Source organism: Mustela nivalis, assembly GCF_964662115.1.
Source record: "Mustela nivalis genome assembly, chromosome: 15".
In the NCBI taxonomy this organism is placed as follows: Eukaryota; Metazoa; Chordata; class Mammalia; order Carnivora; family Mustelidae; genus Mustela; species Mustela nivalis.
In genome coordinates, this window is record NC_139034.1 from 71,602,216 (window position 1) to 71,621,649 (window position 19,434).

The window sequence follows — 19,434 nt, forward strand, 5'->3', positions numbered from 1 at the left end:
AAGGTCCTTTCCAGCTTTAGATTTATGTTACTGTCACTAAAGACAGGCAACAGATCTATTAGGCTACAGGCCAAGAGATAAATGCCAAGTACTATGTTCCTGGCATAGGTGTATTTCTTGTTGAAAGCAGAGTACTAGATTCAGTAACCTGCTAAGGACCCTTACAGTCTTATGGTGATAAAACAAGAGAGCTGGTTGTTACATAAAAACAAAAAACAAACAAACAAAAAAGATCTCAGTTAAAATCTTTTCACTCTTAAGCATCAACGAAAGGTAAAGAGAAAAGAGAAGAGCTCACATATTTCTTTTGAGGCATTTATATAGATTCAAACAACTATGTTTAGCTTCATGAGTATAGCTAATTTAATGAAATTAGTTGCATTTGAATATTGTCACAGTCTTGCTACCACATTAGCATTAAGTGTGATTAAAATTTATTCTGTGTGCCTGTATGGGTCCCCAAAGCATCAACCATCAACACCTTCCTAATAAACTAGCCCTTCCTAGCTTTCAGGGAACTTTAACATTCAGAGCAGGTGATTGGGCCACTGCTTCAGAGGAGAAAAAATCATATTTTAAGATATATTTCCTATTTATATGAATTTAGAACACAGGAAATTCTCAATAGCATGGTTTACTTCTGCTAGTAAAATAAAAGTCATTTAAAACACAGGAAGTGCTAGATATTATGGACTGAAAATTTCCAAAGCTGATTAAAATATTTTTCCTCTAGGAAGACTGAGTTACAAGGGGAAAACCCAAACTGTAATTTAAGAGATGTGCTTGTGAAATATAAATATTATTTTATAGTAAATAAAATTTCCCTAGAAGAAAATAGATTATGACTTCAAGGATAGAGTTTATATGGAAAGTCTCTGATTAATTGACATTCGAGGGGAAATCTGTCATCACAGAGGTAGCTTCCAGTTTCTTTACATTACTCTGTGTAGTGGATTGAATATGGTGACCCTGGGAAACCAGTACACTCTGAAATTCAGAGGTTCTTTCTCTTTGATTTTATTATGTCACCTGTTGGTAAGAACTACCTAGCACTTTTGTTTGGATGGTATGTTGGTAGTCCTAGAATTATTTTTATTTTTTTAAAGATTTTATTTATTTATTTGACAGACAGAGATCACAAGTAGGCAGAGAGGCAGGCAGAAAGAGAGGAGGAAGCAGACTACCTGCTGAGAAGAGAGCCTGATGCAGGGCTTGATCCCAGGACCCTGAGATCATGACCTGAGCAGAAGGCAGAGGTTTAACCCATTGAGCCACCCAGGCACCCCGGTAGAATTATACCTTGCCCCTAATTTTAAAGTATTTATGATGCAGTTGGTAATTTTATATTAGCAATTTAATTAATGTTGGTATCAATTACCCTTAAACTATATAAGATGTTATGAACTTTTAGAATTTAGTAATGTCTAATAAAAGGTTATTAAATGAAATTTATACCCCAAATAATTTTGAGTGCTTTTTGGATCCAAATGGTATTTATTAGTATTCAATCCTTTAAATAATATTATACTTTCATATAATGTTATCAAACAGTGAAGTGAGATGGAAAATCAGTGTAAAATGGTAACTATCAGTTATCATAAATCCATGAAAGAAAGCCCATATCTTACTAAGAAGAATTTAATTTTGAAATGTGTGTCTTGGAAAGCATTTGATAAGTATATATGTAAGCACATGTAACAGTATGTGCAATTGATGATAGCTAGAACTGATCATTTTATTTTATTTTAAATATTTTAGTTATTCATTTGAGAGAGAGAGAGAGAGAGAGAGAGCAAGCATGAGAACTTGAGTGGTGGGGAGGGGCAGAGGGAGAGGGAGAAGCAGACTCCTTGTAGAGCAAGAAGCCCCTCAATTCCAGGAGCCTGAGATCATGATCTGAGCTGAAGGCAGACACTAAACCGAATGAGCCACCCAAGTACCCTTTTAAATTTGAAAGTTATTTTTGATCATTTTAAATTTGACAGTTACCTTAGAAGAAAATGAGAATAATTCGTTATGAAACAAACCATTATTATTATTTGCTTTGAATTTTCATTTTCAATTAATTTAATTTTTTTTTTTTTAATTTTTTAAGTAGTCTTCATGTCCAGTTTGGAGTCTGTGGAAGGACTTACACTCACAATCCTGAGATCAACACCTGAGCTGAGATCAAAAGTCAGATGCTTAGGACGCCTGGTTGGCTCAGTTGTTAAGCATCTGCCTTCTGTTTGGGTCATGATCCCAGGTTCCTGGGGTCCAGCCCCACATTGGGCGCCCTGCTCAGTGAGGAGTCTGCTTTTCCTTACCACCCCCCTCCCCAAATCTCTCTCTCTCTTTCTCAAATAAAAAAGTAAAATCTTAAAAAAAAAAAAAAAAAAAAGTCAGGGGCTTACCCACTGAGCTGCCTAGGTGCCCCTGCTTTGAATTTTTAATTCAAAAACTTAAAACGATTAAAACAGAACCTTTGGTATAGCTAAAGTATTTATCGTTTCTTGGTAAGATTAGGGAAGGGTTAGGAGAAAGGAAATAAGGAATGTACTACTTTTTTACTTAGGGGTAAATCTACTTTTAATAGAATTTTTATTAGGTAGTCAATGTTTGTTGAAATGAGAGCCCCCTAAACACCACTAATTTTTGTAGTAACTGGCTTTTCATGAGGAAATATCATTTTTCAGGTTCACACAGCCGCTCATCATATAAAGTATCTTGAAACAGCCTCCTTGTGATTCCCCTGCCTGAACTGACAAGCACAAATACATGCCTTGCCAATCGAAGAGTTAGGATGAAGACTGATTAATAACCATTCTTTAATGAGTTCTTATTTTCTAAATCTTTCTAAACATGTTCATATTTTATTTATTGTAGGGATCTAAACATTCTCTGTTGGCTACTAAATAAAGCATGGCATTACCTTATTAAAATAATGTTAATGAGTGTTATCCATAAGATATCACAAATACAATATCTGTAGTAGGAAATTGTCTATAAATAATAATAAATACTGTAATAAGGTCTCTATTAATTCTATTTATTTTGACTTTATTATTTAAGTTCAGAAACCTACATCTCAAATTAAGACCGTATTTATCTGTAATTATAAAGCCAAGTATATAGTGGAGGTTAACTTAAAAATAGTTTGTGGCTCCACAACAGAAGTAGTGCAATCACAAAAAGTTTAATCATTTTGAATCGATTCTACAGATGTCTCCATTCTCTAAATCCCCTGTAAGCCTCTTACCTACCGTGAAAGGTAATTCCCATAAATCTGGCACATAAAATCAATCATATGACTTCTTTTAATTCTGAGATTTCAAAGATTAAGACCTTTGCTGTAGAAGAGAAATGTTATATAGAAGCTGCATGTACACAGAGCCACCAGTGTCACCCAAATATTTGGGACAGATTGACACACAAAAATACCTGTGGTACTTAACTTTCATGTTTGCTGCCAGAACAAGGAAGGAAGGCCCAGAAATGGTTTGAAAGGAAAATTTGTTGTAGAAGAAGTTCATTGATCAATACAATACATAGAATATTCTTCCAAGACCTTTTTACCCAAGATAGCACAGTATTTGCCAGAGTCAAAGACATTCCAGTGTTATGCCTTCTTAAGATTTAGGAGACTCAAAACTCTGGAAACTCAAGGAATTTTAATATATAATCACCTAGCCAAGTCATACAAAAAAACATTAGGCAAAGAAATGAAATGTCCATTAGTACTACTATAACTATTACCACCAGCATGGCCCCCATTCTCACTCTTTAACCTCCAACAGAGATGGTGATGATGTCTGGGTGTTTTACTCATTTTTTCTTAATTTTAAAGTTCTTATATCCTTCTTATATCCTGTCCCAGTGACATTATCAACGACTTCTAAGACAGACAACTCTAAGGGTTTTGTAATGAATTCCAGGGTCAGATCCCAAATACTTTTTCCACCTGACATGGTATAAGTGCATGTCAATATACCATACTTTTGATGTGAAACTGAAACAAATTCAACTGCATTCTAAATAAAGTGAAATTAGTATCAACTAGTAGGGCATGACATGAGTTTCTAATAAGAAATGTTGGTAGAGTCAGGAGAAATGACTTCCTAATGACATACTGTGTGGATTTATTAGCACTTCTTTTTAATATTTCATATGTTGAATACAAAGAGAATTGGAATCTTGTTAATCATCATTTTAAAACATCTTTATAGAATGTAAATATATCAGGGCTTGCCTTTTTTCCATACTAATGAAAAGCAAGTTGTACTTGGGGAGTGAGTATTCCTATTAAACTGCTGTCATCTATTACCTAACCTGCTTAGAAGAAATAAGCCCAGATGGTGGGTCTATTACTTCTCTAACAAAAAAAGTGCCTCTTTTTTTTTTTTTTTGATGTGTGTTTTATTCCGTTCTTCTAGTTGAAATGCAAGTAATTTTTCAAGTCAAGAAACCTCTGTAGGGATCCTTGAAATGTTTTATCCATTACCGGTACATTTAGGAGGAAAATGTGATTAATGATTTATTAAAATTTCATAATAAAAAACTCAGAAAGTCTTTGTTAGAAAAATTTTATTTGATTAAGAAACCATATATTTTGCATGCAAAGTAAAGACAGCAGGGAGTAAGTTTTTATATCAAACTAAGATCCTAAATTACTCATTTAGTGATGACAAAAGCATTTAGCCCATGTTAAAAATACCTGTGTGGATCTTTTATTTATACAGGGTTCAGTGAAAATATGTCTGTTGTATACATTTTAAGACAAAGAGCATGAAGAGTTTTTAATGTAACTGTTTGATTTGGGTTGAAATTACAGACAAACAATGAAATATTCAAATCTTAACTGTACAATTCAGTTTTTTTTTTCCATACAAAATGAGCATTCTTGTGTAACCAGGACCCAAATCAAGGAATATATTACTAGAACCCCAGAAATCCACTTAAATCCTAGAGTAGCACTTATGGTGATTTAGAACATTGATTTATTGTCAAACTTTAATAGATGGGGTCATAGAGTATATTCTATACCTTGCTTCTTTCATTCAGCATTAATCTACAAGATATTGTATATAGTTATAATTCATTCATTCTCATTGCTATATAGTATATCATTATATAAATATACTACCATTTATTTTCCCATCTTAATGCTTATGGACATTGGTTGGGACTATTTAAAGATTTTATTTATTTATTTATTAGAGAGAGAAAGCATGAGAGGAGAGAGGTCAGTGGGAGAAGCAGACTCCCTGCTGAGCACAGAGCCCAATGCAGGGCTTGATCCTGGGACTCCAGGATCTGAGCCGGAGGCAGTTGCTTAACCAACTGAGCCACCCAGGTGCCCGGTTGGGGCTATTTAGAGTAATACTTCCCTGAGCATTCTTATACCTTTCAGTAAACGTTGCTGAGTATATCCCCAGGACCTTGGGATTGTTAGCTTTAGTATACATATCAAATAGTGGCTTACATTGGTTTACACACTCATTCACAACGAGAGAGGGCTCCAACTGGTCCACGTCCATGCCAACCCTTGGTATCATCTGTCTTTTTCCTTTAAACTATTCTGATATGTATGTATTGCTATTGCATTGTGATTCTTCTTAATATTATTTTTAAAAAAAAAAGGAAAGAAAAACTGGTTTTTAAAGGTGATTTTTCACTTGAAGTATCTTAAATGCAATGTTGCAGTATTTTTCTTATTTAAGTAATAATGTAAGAATAGTGATATTGAACTAGTGAATAATACACTAGGTTGGAATGAGATTCTTGATCATTTGTAATTGTGATAAAATTCATCTATGCTATCAACTGTGACAGTTAATAATAAAAAGTGTGGAGTTCTTCAGATTACTGTGACATGACATTCCTGCATCTTGAAAGAAAGTTCATGGTCTGTACATAAACCAAGATGCAACCAAAGTAGTTTACAACTGACCCATGAAGAATGTGGGGGTTAGGAGCATTGTCAAAAATCAGTGTATGACTTTTGACTCTCCTGAAACTACAAATAGCTTACAGCTGACCAGAATCTTACCAATAACAGTCAATTGGCATATACTTTGTATATGTATTATATACTCTATTCTTACAATAAAGTAGGCTAGAGAAAATAAAATATTGTTAAGAAAATAGTTAGGAAGAGAAAATACATTTATAGTACTGTATTTATTGAAAAAAAAATCTACGTATAAGTGGACCCAGAGAGCTCAAACCTTTATTGTGTAAAGTTTTACTGTATTTAAAATTGATAGACGAGACTAAGTTTTCATTGCTCATATTATATCTGTGTTTCTAGAGAAATAGGGGAATCTTATAGCAAATTTGCCATCTATTATTTCAACCCTCTATCAGGCATTAGTTCACTCTTTAGCTGGCAGTATAAACTGTTCATTGTGATTATTTAAGAAAATAGTATATCCTTTTCTAATTATAAGTAGTAAAATATTTGAAAATGCTATAGTTACAGGAAAAAAAATTACAAAAAGAAAAATATGCTTTGCACAAAACTGATTGTATTTCCGGATTATATTAGTTGATTTCAAGAGTTTTCATTAATAATTATTGAGTGATTGTATTTCAGAGCTCATGTTCCCTGGATTTTTACCCTTGCTGCGCACTTAACAAAGTGTTGCATTGGGAAAGATACTGAACATAGTCAGATCCTAGATCCCCAATCTGTAGAGTGGGAATCCTTATAATATAAATATTGTATGATGTATTAGTCTGGATTCTCCAAGAAGCAGATTACAAAAAGGAATTAAACACAAGAGGGTTTTATTAAGGGAAATGCCTATCCAAGCAAATGGGGTGGAAATGAGTAAGGCTGGTAAAGCTGTTAGTCAAGAAGCATTTGTGACCCAGAGTGAAGGGGAGGGGTAAGAAATTTGAGCAGAAGCATTCAAGCATGACCTAGAGCCCGAGGAAAGGTTAGCAAAGGTTTCAGGGAATCCTGAGACAAACTTGGCTGTCAGAGGAGCCCTCTGTCTTCCATTGATGGTTCTGCATTAGTATCCCTGCTGAACACAGTGATAGGTTGGGGGCAGGTGCAGAAATAGATTTCAGAGAAAAGCTGTGGGTACAATTAAATTTCCTGTACTTTGAGGTCTATAGGCACATTCTCATGCCCACAGCAAATGATTATCATGTGAATAAACTGACAAACTCCAATGAAAGTATTTAAAACAATGCCTGGATCATAAACATGCATTTGTCCACTTATGTATTCATATTATTCATCATTATTAATAATAAATACAATAAAGGAGCCACATGTGCAATCTGCTTGAAATATTTGGAAGAAAAATATATTAATGCTACAGAAGAGTTAAGAAAAGTTTAATATTTATAGCTTACTTAATTCCTTCTAAGTAAATGATATTATTACACAACAATAGATTTGTATAATTGATTTTCTTCTATTGTTATTGGTATATATGTTGCCAAATCATTAATACATACTGGAATACTTAACTCTATACCCCTCTATTTCTGCTTTAAAAAGTGGGTTAAGGTTATTTTAAAAATAAAAAAGATATATTAATATCATTATTTTTGTCACATGCAACTGATATTATCGATTTAAAAAGGTTCCATCATTTAATTGGAAGGATCTAGTTGGTAATTGTTTGACCCACTTGTAGAAATTAATCACTGGGCATGCAGAATTTGGGGAGGAATTGGATATTCCTTAAAACTTCTTTTGTATGGCCATATTCTCAACAGTGGAACCTCCTTTCACCTTTTCAAAGAGCTTCCATTGCTGTGGAAAGTCCAGAGGGTTCATGTGGATAGCTGTGATACTTTGCTCAAATAGAGGGAAGAAATACTACATTAAGCGCAATGTGAAAATGCTTGCTGAAAAGTCTCTGAGGCCACTTTATCATGGCTTCTATTTAAACAGATGACTCAGAGGAGAGTCTTAAATGGAAAGAGTATGGAATGTTTAGGGCATGGCCTCTTATCTCTTACTTTTTCCTATTTGTACTCTTTGTAAATAGAACCCTAGCTATTCTTCCCTGTGTGTGTTATTCTTAGGCCTTTGCCATTTTTCCTGCTGGGATGTCACCTGATCCCTAACCTCTCACATGGCAGATACCATTCCTTCTAACTATTCCAATAGCATACTGAACATCTCCTTTATTCCTAGCATTGTGACTGATGAATCTAATTTATCATTTTAGGAAGATAGTAATTTGCAATGGCTTTAACCACCTATGAAGACCCCCTATTACATACAACATGATTTACTAGTTCAGATAAATGTTGATGAAAGATTGTGTTTTTTCTGCTTACAAAATATTTTGCCAGTTTTAGTTATTTATGATGTTCATAGTTTTGACTTTTATAGTCCAATATTTAAAAAATAACATTGGGACTCATTTATATATTGTATAAAATAAAGTAAATTGAGGGCACCTGGGTGGCTCAGTGGGTTAAGCCTCTGCCTTCAGCTCAGGTCATGATCCCAGGGTCCTGGGATCGAGCCCTGCATTGGGCTTTCTGCTCAGGTGGGGGGCCAACTCTGTGCCCCCCTCCCCGCCCCGCCTGCCTCTGACTACTTGTGATCTCTGTCAAATAAATAAATAAAACATTTAAAAATAAATAAATAAATAAATAAAGTAAATTGACCCAGATAATATGGATTCAGACATATGTGTAATTCAGCAAGATCTGGTAATGAGGTGGGAAGGATAGTAGCTTTCTTTAGTATTTTTAATAAATAATATTAAAACACAATTAATTTTTGGTTACATCTTTTGAGAGAGAAACATTAGAATAGTTTATATTTGCATGGTAAGAATTTTACCAAAAAAAAAAAAAAAAAATGGTGCAGCTGGACCAGGGTCTGTTCCAAGAAAAAAAAATATATTCTACACTCTTAAAAGAGCAAGATTCTGAGCTCAGGTATGTTCAAGTGGTTGTAATATTCTGGAAGATTACTAAGTCTTATATCTTCCACTTTTCATTCTGTTAGCTATACTCAGCGTGTGGTTGGCAATGGAATCAAAGCCCAATCTGGAAATCCTGAAGTCAAAGTCAGAGGAACTGATCCCGTGATAAATCAAATTATTGATAAACTGAAGCATGTTATTCAGGTAAGTGCGGATATCCTACTTATTGGTATAATCAATGGTAAATAATAAGTGGTTGCTTTCCATTATATGTGATAAATCTATTGATCCTATCTGATGGTTCTGCCTAAACATGATTATTTGAATAAATTATATCGAGAGTTTTAGAAATATTTTGTTGAGAAATTTTCGTATAGAATCAATGTACAGTTGTATCTTAATGGAGAGCAGTCTATATCTGTGAAAAGGAGCCACAGACTCACAATTTCAAAGTATACTGAAAATCTTTGTTTGGAAGCTTCGTTTCCAATGAATGAAGTTAGACGTGGGGACTGCCGTGACAATTAGAGAAAACGCAGACCATAGGAGACACTGGAGTCACTTTCCAGGTAACTCTCTGAGCTGTGAGGGTTTTTGCTCCAGTTTTAATAAAAGGTAAGTCATAAATGAATAATAACGCATTTTTGTGCTTATTTCCTGTATCACCTTTTACATGTTATCTTACAATCTACCTAATGACTATTTATGAAATACTTGTGTTTTATCCTTAATAAACTGTAATCAAGTGTGTACTACTATTTTTAATATATAGCATATGAAGCATGTAAATGTCTATCAAAAGAGCATTTATTGAACTAATCTTTTAATTAGAATCAAATATTATGTTACATGTTGTAATGGCAACCCTCCCTCTTCATCTATTGGAGTTTGGGCTAAGAAGGGCTATTTTCTAGGTATTTATCTTTTTATAACAATTTATCTATGCATATATTTTCATTTTTTCTAAGTAAAGTCTTGGATGGATAGTTGATTCTTATTTCTGATATTCTATATCTGAAACTATACCTAAACAGTACTGAGTTTTTATGAATACTAAAATACTTTAGGGGTGCCTGGGTGTCTCAGTAGGTTAAGCATGCAAATCGATTTTGGCTCAAGTCATGATCTCAGATCATAAGATTGAGCCTAATGTGGGCCTCTACACTGGGCACAGACCCTGCTTGGGATTCTCTCTCCCTCTGCCCACCCTTCTCTCCCCCTGACTCACACACGCACACATTCTCTCTCTCTCTAAAACAAAATAAAACAAAAGAAAACAAACTAGAGTCATTGTTACGCTTTTCATAGATGCTCTGCAAAATTTGAGTTTATGTAGGCCCACTTCTTAGGATTCCATTTTTATGAAAGTCTGTGTCTTGATCAGAAGAAATGTAAGCATTAAAGGTCCTATATCCAATACCATAGATTTCCCCCTTCCAGGAGACAATAGTGATTACTTTGGCTATTCTATGACTGGTGCGTTGGGAAAACACAGCTGTCACCCTCGATGGCAGTACTAAAAGTAAGTTCCATTGAGAAAGTGTAGGAGAAAAGTGATGTCATGACTCCTAGTGAGTTAAACCTCATAGTGAGCTAAACCAATTCTCTCAGAGAGATACCTCTCAGGTAAAGTAGATAGTTGCCTTATACTGCTAGTAGGCCAAGTGCTCTAGCATTTCTTGAACCTGAGTGGTATTGGGATTGTGTCAGGAGCGGAAGTGACATTGATGGAAGCATCAGAGTGAACAGAACGAGCTAGACCACAGCCTGGGGGCAGAATGGCTAAGATCTGGATGGAGAACTGTTGTCCTCAGAAGCTGTGATATTAAGCCCATCAGTAAATGTCACTTAGGCATTTAGAAGAAGGAGGTCACTCTTCCTGTCCAATTTTTGGAGCCTTGATTTTCCATAGTAAGAAGAACAAAGAAGACCTCTAGGTGAAATTAATCTTGACTCAGTGAGAACCTAATGGGGGTTCAGGAAGATTTAGGATATTATATTAATGCATGAATTGGTAATGGCTCAATAAACAATATTTTAGGAACTCAACACATGAGAGACTCTGGAACAAAGACCTGTGTGCAGGAGATTTCTGGCAGGGTGCCTTTGCAGTCAGTAAAGGACTGGAGGAAGTAGCACTGTAGAGAGAGAGAAAGCAATTGAACCATATTTGCAGTAATAATGGAATCTTCTTCTGAATCCAGAAGAAGAACTCTGAAGCTAGGACAGCACTTTCCAGTTGACCTGAATTGAAACAAGGAGGTGGGTTATTGGACCAGTAATTAGATGAGGGCTATTAGGGTGAAGGCAGGGGAGTGTTATCTTAGCTCTGAGTTACCAGCAGCCAACAGCATTACCTGCAGCTGGAGGAACAAATGCCTGGTCTCGCTGGTACCTCATGGCATCGTGCACTGTAACATGGTATAATGAGGTATGCAGATATAGACTATTCGAAATTCTAGTGCACATTGCTCATAAGATCAAGAGAACTGGTTCCTCTCTTTGAGATAAAATCTTAGTGGTCTCCAAAGTGGGCTAAGCATTCCCCCAGAGAGTGCACAAACCGGTCCACTGGACGGCAGGAAGGAAAAATGAACTTCAGTGTCCATTTATGCTATCTCATTATGTTAATTTATTCGCTTGTAAGAAAGTGTGTAAAATAGATAACAATGCGATGGCACATGTGTGTAATGTAGAAATATGTAAATACACTTGTCCAGTAGGTGTGTGTTCAAACTTTGTGGAACATACACATGATGAAAGCTGATGGAAACCTTGTTATAAGGAATGAGGCTGGAGCTGCTATTTAGGAAAGCATCTACAGATACAAGAAAACATATTCACAAAGAAATAAGTAGATAATCAAAATATAAAGGTTTATAAAAACTCTTAGGAAGAGGGTTGCTGGTATGTGACCCATCCAAGAGAACATCACTGTCTTCTTCTTTCATTGGTTTTAAAGCCATATCCTTTTCAAGATGGCAGAGGGAAATAATCCCACTTTTTTTTCCCCTTTTTTTCTTTAGCTCCTGTGTTAAATTGAACCCAATTCTTTCATCTTTCTATGAGTGTACAGATCTCCAATTATTCATGCTCAAGTTTTGTTCCAGTACTATAAAAGGATATGATATAAAATTCTACCTTTGAGGTCTATCTCTTAAAGGCTATAGGATGAGGATTGAAATTTAGGTTTGTAGAGAAGATAGCAGAAAGTCATTTTGTACAGGTGTCGTGAAAATATTCACCTTTAATGGCTTAGAACATGTTCTCTCCTAAACCAGCTGTCCCGAAGATGAAGAGACGTTTTTGATTTTGCTAGACTTCTGACTGCTAATCATACATGTGTGCCCTTGTGGGGATGGCTATTATACTGTCACTATGAAGGAGGAGTTATAAAGACCTAGCACAGTGTCAGGTCTGAAAAGTTTCAGAAAATTGTCTTCTATAAGCGATAACTTCTTAATTTGGGAGGAGTGTGAGACAAAGGGAGGAAGTAAAGGTAGGAATATATTTCAGAATCTAATCTGTAGATTTAGATGATCACTTATTTATGTTTCCACAGAATTCCATCTTTCTTATTGTGATGGGTATTAAGTGCATTTAACAGTGAAAATGACATCTGTCATCATAAGGATAAGCTAATGTTCCTCTTGTCCTTTTCCCCTGTTAAATATATGGAAAGAAGCCAACCACATTTATTAGCAAAAATTGGTTCCATTCATTAGCCTCCAAACACCTTTCTTTTTGGCCTGTCATTGAGCGGCAGCTCATTTTCTACCATGTAACCTCTGCAATTACAGTCACTAAACAAGTGGGTAGGAACTTTGCTTTGAAAAATGGTACTTTTTAAATATCTTTTTTTCCCATTTTATTTTATTTCTTTTCAGTGTTCCAGTATTTATTGTTTATGCATCACACCCAGTGTTCCATGCAATACATGCCCTTCATAATACCCGCCACCAGGCTCACCCAACCCTCACCCCCTGCCCCTCCAAAACCCTCAGTTTGTTTCTTAGAGTTCATAGTCTCTCATGGTTTGTCTCCCCCTACAATTTAAAGTCTTAATAATTAATTTATTCAAATATTCAGTCAGTACTTATTGGGCTTCTACTATGGACCTTCATCTGTATGAGGCACTCAAGTTAAAGCGGTGAACAAAGCTGATACAACTCTGTTCACATGAGATTTACATTCTAGGAAAAAATATGTAAGTACAGTAACTGTAGCTGACAAATATAAAGAAAACAAAATGGTATGAGGTAGGAAAATGTACTTAAGAAGAGTGTCCCCATGGAGGCCACCAAAAGGGGGATGTTTGGGTTGATACTGAAGAAAGAGAGGAAGGGAATCTGAAAAATCCGGGAGAACTGTGTGTGGGGCACAAGGAATACTACGTTCAAAGGACCTGTGGTAGAAAGAGGTTTATTGTATTCACAGAAAAACTGAAGGGCATGTGGCCACAGTAGAGTGAGTGAAGGAGAGAGAAAGAGAGATATATTCTGAATTAAGGGGAATTTGGTAGACCCTAGCAGAGAGTTTAGATTTTATCCAGGAGAAGGTAATATAATTTAATTAGTGTTTCATAAAGATAATTTAGTCTTCACTTTGGAAAATGGACCAAAGTAGAAGAAGAGCAAAAATAGAGGAAGTAAGCAACAAAGGCAAAAGATCATGGTGATTGGGACTAGACTAAGAAGAGTGGTCACCATGAGAAGCCAGGAGATTTCCATAAATACAGGAAGGAGAGTTAATTAAGATTTGTTGATGGATTGGAAATGGGATAGAGAGGGAGAGAACAAGGGTAAGAACTACTCTTGGTGGGGTGATAGTGTCATTAAATGAAACAAGGAATTCTGGAAATGGAGCAAGTCTGGGGTTTAAGTTGTTGGGGTTGATTAGTTATGGTTCTGCAACATTTGAAATGCCTCAGACTCCCGAGAGGAACATCCAGAGCTCGGGGGCAGCCACCGAGCAGAAGGAATGTATTTGGGAGCATCAGTGTTAGATAGTACTTAAGTTGTGGACTATGAGGTTTTCGCCTTCTTGTTGGAGAATTAATGCACAGCAAAAATTTTAGGGGAGAATATAAAAAAGCAGAATCATACAAAAGATGTGCATTCCAAAAATGTAGGAACAGAGAAAACATTTATTAAATGTATGTGATACCATGTCCCTACTTAGACAGTTGGTGTAGGACAGACAATGTATTTAATAACATTAACTTTTCTTTTACTGAAGAATAATCAATGTTCATTATAAGAAATTGAATTTTATTATTTTAGAAAACTTTACAAAAAATGTGGAAAATAAATGTTCTAAACACATCTAAAACAGCAAGCAGTCTCAGGAAATAAGTCTTGTAGGCTTTTGCTATACTTAATTATACATACAATTAGATAAAAATTTTGACTTTTTTAAAATAAAACAAAATGAGATCAAAGAGTGATTTAGTTTTGTGTCCCAAAGAACTCCCTTAACAACATATAACATGTTTGTTTCCATAGCAGAAAATACTCTGAAATATCATTGCTAGTGCATGTATTTGGCTCTATCATATGGAAAGACTATAACTTTATGTAATACCAAACTAAATTTTGATATTTAAGTTCTTACCATTTTTCACAATAACAAATACTGCTAATAGGAATATTCCCAAAGATGAATCTTTTTACAACTTTTTCCCCTTTTATTTTTAGATGTTATAACCAAGAATTGGCCAGTTGATAATTTTAAGTATTTTAATAAGTACTACTAGATTTTAATCCAAAAAAGTTGCAGGAATTTACACATGAAGCACGGGATATCTGTTCACTTTCACAGCATGTGGAGGGTGTAGTTGGGAACTTGGCAGTGACCACACATTGGTGGTAGGAAAATCACATGGAATTTTAAAGACAAAGGTAGTACTCCTTTAGAGAGTCCTTTAGGCTTGTTAGCTTGAGCTGATAGTACCTGTGGGTACTCCCAAGTATGGTGATAATATATCTTTTTTTTTTTTTTTTTTTTTTTTTTTTATATCTTAATTGGAAAATAGTTTTTAGTTTCAAGGCTTCCTAAAGAAAGGGCTTAGCAAAAGCAACTTTAATTTTATTTCATTGTTTAGGAAAAGTGTTCTATTTTTAAATCCTACCAAAAAAAAAAAAAAAGTTGCTCTGGGGATCTGATGTAAATGGGGATTTAGGGATTCTAGCTTGATCCTCAGGGAATATCTCAGGGACTTCAAAGACCCCTCACTGGCTCTGTAAATCCTTGTGAGTTGGAAACAGGAACAGTGGAGAAAAGAGGAAAGTAATGCTTGGCTTTTCACCATCTGTCATTCAGCCCCTTTCTCTGGAGAAGCCATTGTGTCAACATTCCAGAAATTTCCTATATTTTAAAGCCCCCACTATAGGGAGACAGTGCTTGTACCATTGAAGATTACCCGTGTTGAGTATGGCACAGTCAAGAGCTAGTGAGGAATTTTCTAAAAGGAGAATTTTTAAAGAGTTTACATGAACTTTCCTAGACTGAATTGCCCTTTGATAATAGATTAGAAATAATACTTGATTTCTTAGTATATTGACTGAGGATATGATTGAAAAATTTAATTCAGATTTTTTTCTCTTAGCAAACTTATTTTAAAACTTCTCATTGATATTGACTAAGTTTGTTTAGGGCAAAGTTGTCAGCAAAAAATAATTTTTGCAGCAGCTTATCTTTAAAGATTAAATAACATATATCATTTTTCCTAAAAAAACCCCAAAAAACCAAAATGATATCAGCAGTTAAAAGCCTAACTGCTGAGTATGGTTAGTTATGAATGATAATGACCCACTGCTCAGAAATTACTTTACCACTTTCAATATGAAACATAAAAAGTAATATCACAGCAATTTTCTATAATTCTTTTATTGCAAAACCAATAAACGCTACAGTGTTGTTAAAAGTACTAGATTTAAGTAACATTTTATTTCTTCAAACCTAATAATTCCAATACATAAGAGGATATTATCAGTTTCTATTAAATATTCATTTTTATAGAGACTAAAACTTCTTTGGAAATATGTCTTCATGTATAAAATAAATTTGGTTTTTAAATGTGAGAAAAAGCAATAATCATAACCATTTGCTTAAAACTACAAAGTATATAGACATTTTATAATATGTATTTCAATAATCACAACCTACTGGGTTCAAGCAGAGATGAGAACTCTCTTATTTCATGTCGGAAAAGACGGTAGTAAATTGCCTCTTTTCTTTTTTCCCATTTTATTCCTAGAATACCGATATGATAAATAGTAACTTTAGAGCTCTGATAGAGTAAAGCAGAGGTTCTGATTTAAATCATAATGGATAGTTTTAAGGTTAGTGTTTATAAATAAAAAAAATAAATAAACAAGATTTTTAGTATGTCAGTTTCTGAATTCTGAAAATTATCTAAGCTTTTTTCATGAAAATACTTATTCTAATTCACATTTTAGAAACTTCTTATTAGTAAGAGTTTATTGCAGAGATGCAGGACCAGTCAATCATAATTGATTAGTCAGGGATGTCAGCTGATTCTGTGGATTTCCTTTACTTCTACAGACTCCTTTTCTTGCTCAGGGAATTCACCACAGCACCTTGACTCCTTCGTCCTCATCTCGTGACACAGCAGTGTCACGTCCCCAGGATTACCATATTAAAATTCCAGAAAGAAAGACACCTGTGATTTTATATTAGCAGTGCAGTAGTAACCAAAACACATTTAGTTATCTTCTGATTCAGACAAAAGTATTTGAAATGTACTCAATAACATTGAATGACCATCTAATTTAGCAATTAGTTGGTGTGAGTAAATTCAATGGAAGGTTGCTTTCTGGAGTGTGTAGTATAATGCACTGAGTTCACTATTGTCCATTTCATTAAAAAAATCAATTGTCAGCATAAAACCAACCATTTCAATTAGTGTACAATCAACTGGAAATGAAAGGATTTGGATTGGCCATTGATTTTTTTTTTTTTTTTTTGGAGTGTATGTGATTGTTCTATGTTGGATAATATTTTACTTTATATTCACTTGGCTGCTGCTGATCTTACATATTATTATTACCTATTAAGATTTGCACCATTTATCTACCAGGTTTTCTGTTTGTCAAATACATCAAAGGAATTTGAACACTAGAAATTTTACACTTTATATTTTGGTGATTAGCCATTTATAGGCTAAGACTTTTAATCTTTCTGTTTAAAATATAACCATGAAATGTGGTTTATTTAAAAAAATGACATTCTGAATTATAGCCACTTCCCACAAAAATTCAGATTTATTATAAAAAATTGAAATTACTGGGATTTAAATATTTAAATATTTCCCTAACGCACTATGATCTGATTGTTGCCTCCATCATTCCACTGCTAATTTCACTAATTATCTTTAAATATTTTCAGGAATTGTGAAATCTAAAAGATAAGTGTATGGCATTATATTATCAGAAACTAGGAAAGGTAAAAAAAATGATGCCTTTGACAGTTACATCTATCCATTCAGTAATGTCAAAGAACCTAAAAAAAAAAAAAGAAAAGAAAAGAAAAGGAAAGAGAAAAAAAATCCCCAAACAAAACAAATCCCTTTTATTTCAGTAAAACACACTGGCCACAATACAGCAATATACTAAAGAGTGCGAGTTTTGAGTTAGGACAAGGCATATCACTAAATTCCATCTTCTGTAGGTACTCATTGTATGTCTATAGTCACCTTAATTAACATCTTTTGTTATATAATCAAAAATATTAAAAAATCACAAGTGTGGTATCATGTAGAGAAAGTGAAGCTCTTTTTTAATTTTTTATTATTTATTTTTAAAAAAATTTTATTTATTTATTTGACAGACAGAGATCACAAGTAGGCAGAGAGGCAGGCAGAGAGAGAGGGAGAAACAGGCTCCCTGCTGAGCAGAGAGCCTGATGTGGGGTTCCATCTCAGGACCCTGGGATCATGACCTGACCGAAGGCAGAGGCTTTAGACCACTGAGCCACCCAGGTGCCCCTGAAGCTCTTTAAAAAAAAAAAAAAAAAAGATTTTTATTTATTTGCCAGAGAGAGACACAGTGGGGGTATAGCTCAGTGGTAGATCATTTGACTGCAGAGACAGCCACAGTGAGGGAGGGAACACAAGCTAGAGGAGTGGAAGAGAGAGAAGCAAGCCTCCCACTGAGCAGGGAGCCAGATGTGGGGCTAGATTCCAGAATCCTGGGATCATGACCTAAGCTGAGGCAGCCACCTAACATCTGAGCCACTCAGGCACCCCAAAAGTGACGCTCTCAAATACTGCTGGTGGAAAGTAAACTCATGCAACTACTTTGATTATTAGATAGATTTGTGGAAGGCTAAACATAGAGTTACCATATGAGCCAGAAATTTTACTCTCAGCTTTATACCCAAGAGAAAAGAAAATATGTGTCCACACAAAAACCTGTACATGAATCTTGATAGCAGCATCATTCATAATATCCAAAAAATGGAAACCATGCAAACATTCATCAATTGATGAATGGATAAATAAAATATTATATATCCATAAAATGAAACCTTGTTCAGTAGTGAAAAGCATTTGGATATGGATATGAATAAAATGCTACAACATAGAAGAACCTTGAAAACATGATAGGTAAAAGAAACCATCACAAAAGATCACACATTGTGTGACTCTATTTACATAAAAATATTAACAAATATTTTTCATTATTTTTTTTGGACATCAATATTCATTTGTATATGGAATAGTCTCTTATGCTGACAATAACTATTAGAATATTGAAGGTTTATCCTGCCTGATCTTGATAGTTTTGCTAATACTGTGCCAAATAATTTTTTTTAATATCTAAATGTCTCTGAAGTTTTATCAGTCTTTCCCCTTTTACTTGCTGACCCATTTATTGTTATTTCCCTAACGCACTATGATCTGATTGTTGCCTCCATCATTCCACTGAAATGCTCTTGCTAATTTCACTAATTATCTTTTTCTTGTTGTTCAGAACTTAATAGCCTTATAGCAGTTGTCATTTCTCTTGAGCATTTAATATTACTTATCTATGCCTTTGATCATCTCTTTGTGCTCCCTCTGTGATTTCCCATCCAAGTTTCTGATTACTCCACCATGGGATCTTCGTGTCTTTCCTTAACATCTTTAAATTGAACTCATTGGAAGGGTTTTGAAGATAAAACCAAGGAAGTATCCTAAAACATAACAACACACACACCAAAGAGTAATTGTAAATAGTAAATGAAAATAATAAAGTGATGTGACATTAGAATTTCACTCCAGGAGATCCAAGTAATATAAGAATTTCACATAAGAGAATCAAACTAGTAGAAGAAATTTATCAAATATTTTTCTTCAGAATTAAGGAGTCGAGACTCCAAATGGAACCTACCAAGTGACCATCACAATGAATGAAACATACACCATCTACAATAATTGTGAAATTTCTGAATACTGAAAAGAAGATATTAAAATCTTCCAGTGAAAGAAAACAACCAAAAAAAATACACAGAAATTCATGCAAAGATAGCTGTTAGACTTATAATT

General features: G+C 34.5%; 1 protein-coding gene across 9 annotated transcripts in view; it reads left to right on the forward strand.

Annotated features, from left to right (window-relative positions):
• The window catches only part of GPC5 (glypican 5), a 1,409,494-nt gene that overhangs the window by 462,430 nt on the left and 927,630 nt on the right, over positions 1-19,434 (forward strand). For all 9 annotated transcript variants that reach the window (XM_082700893.1, XM_082700897.1, XM_082700896.1 and 6 more), the window contains exon 6: positions 8,969-9,089. In XM_082700893.1, coding sequence (XP_082557019.1) covers positions 8,969-9,089 — 121 coding nt within the window. The remainder of the gene's footprint in view (positions 1-8,968; positions 9,090-19,434) is intronic.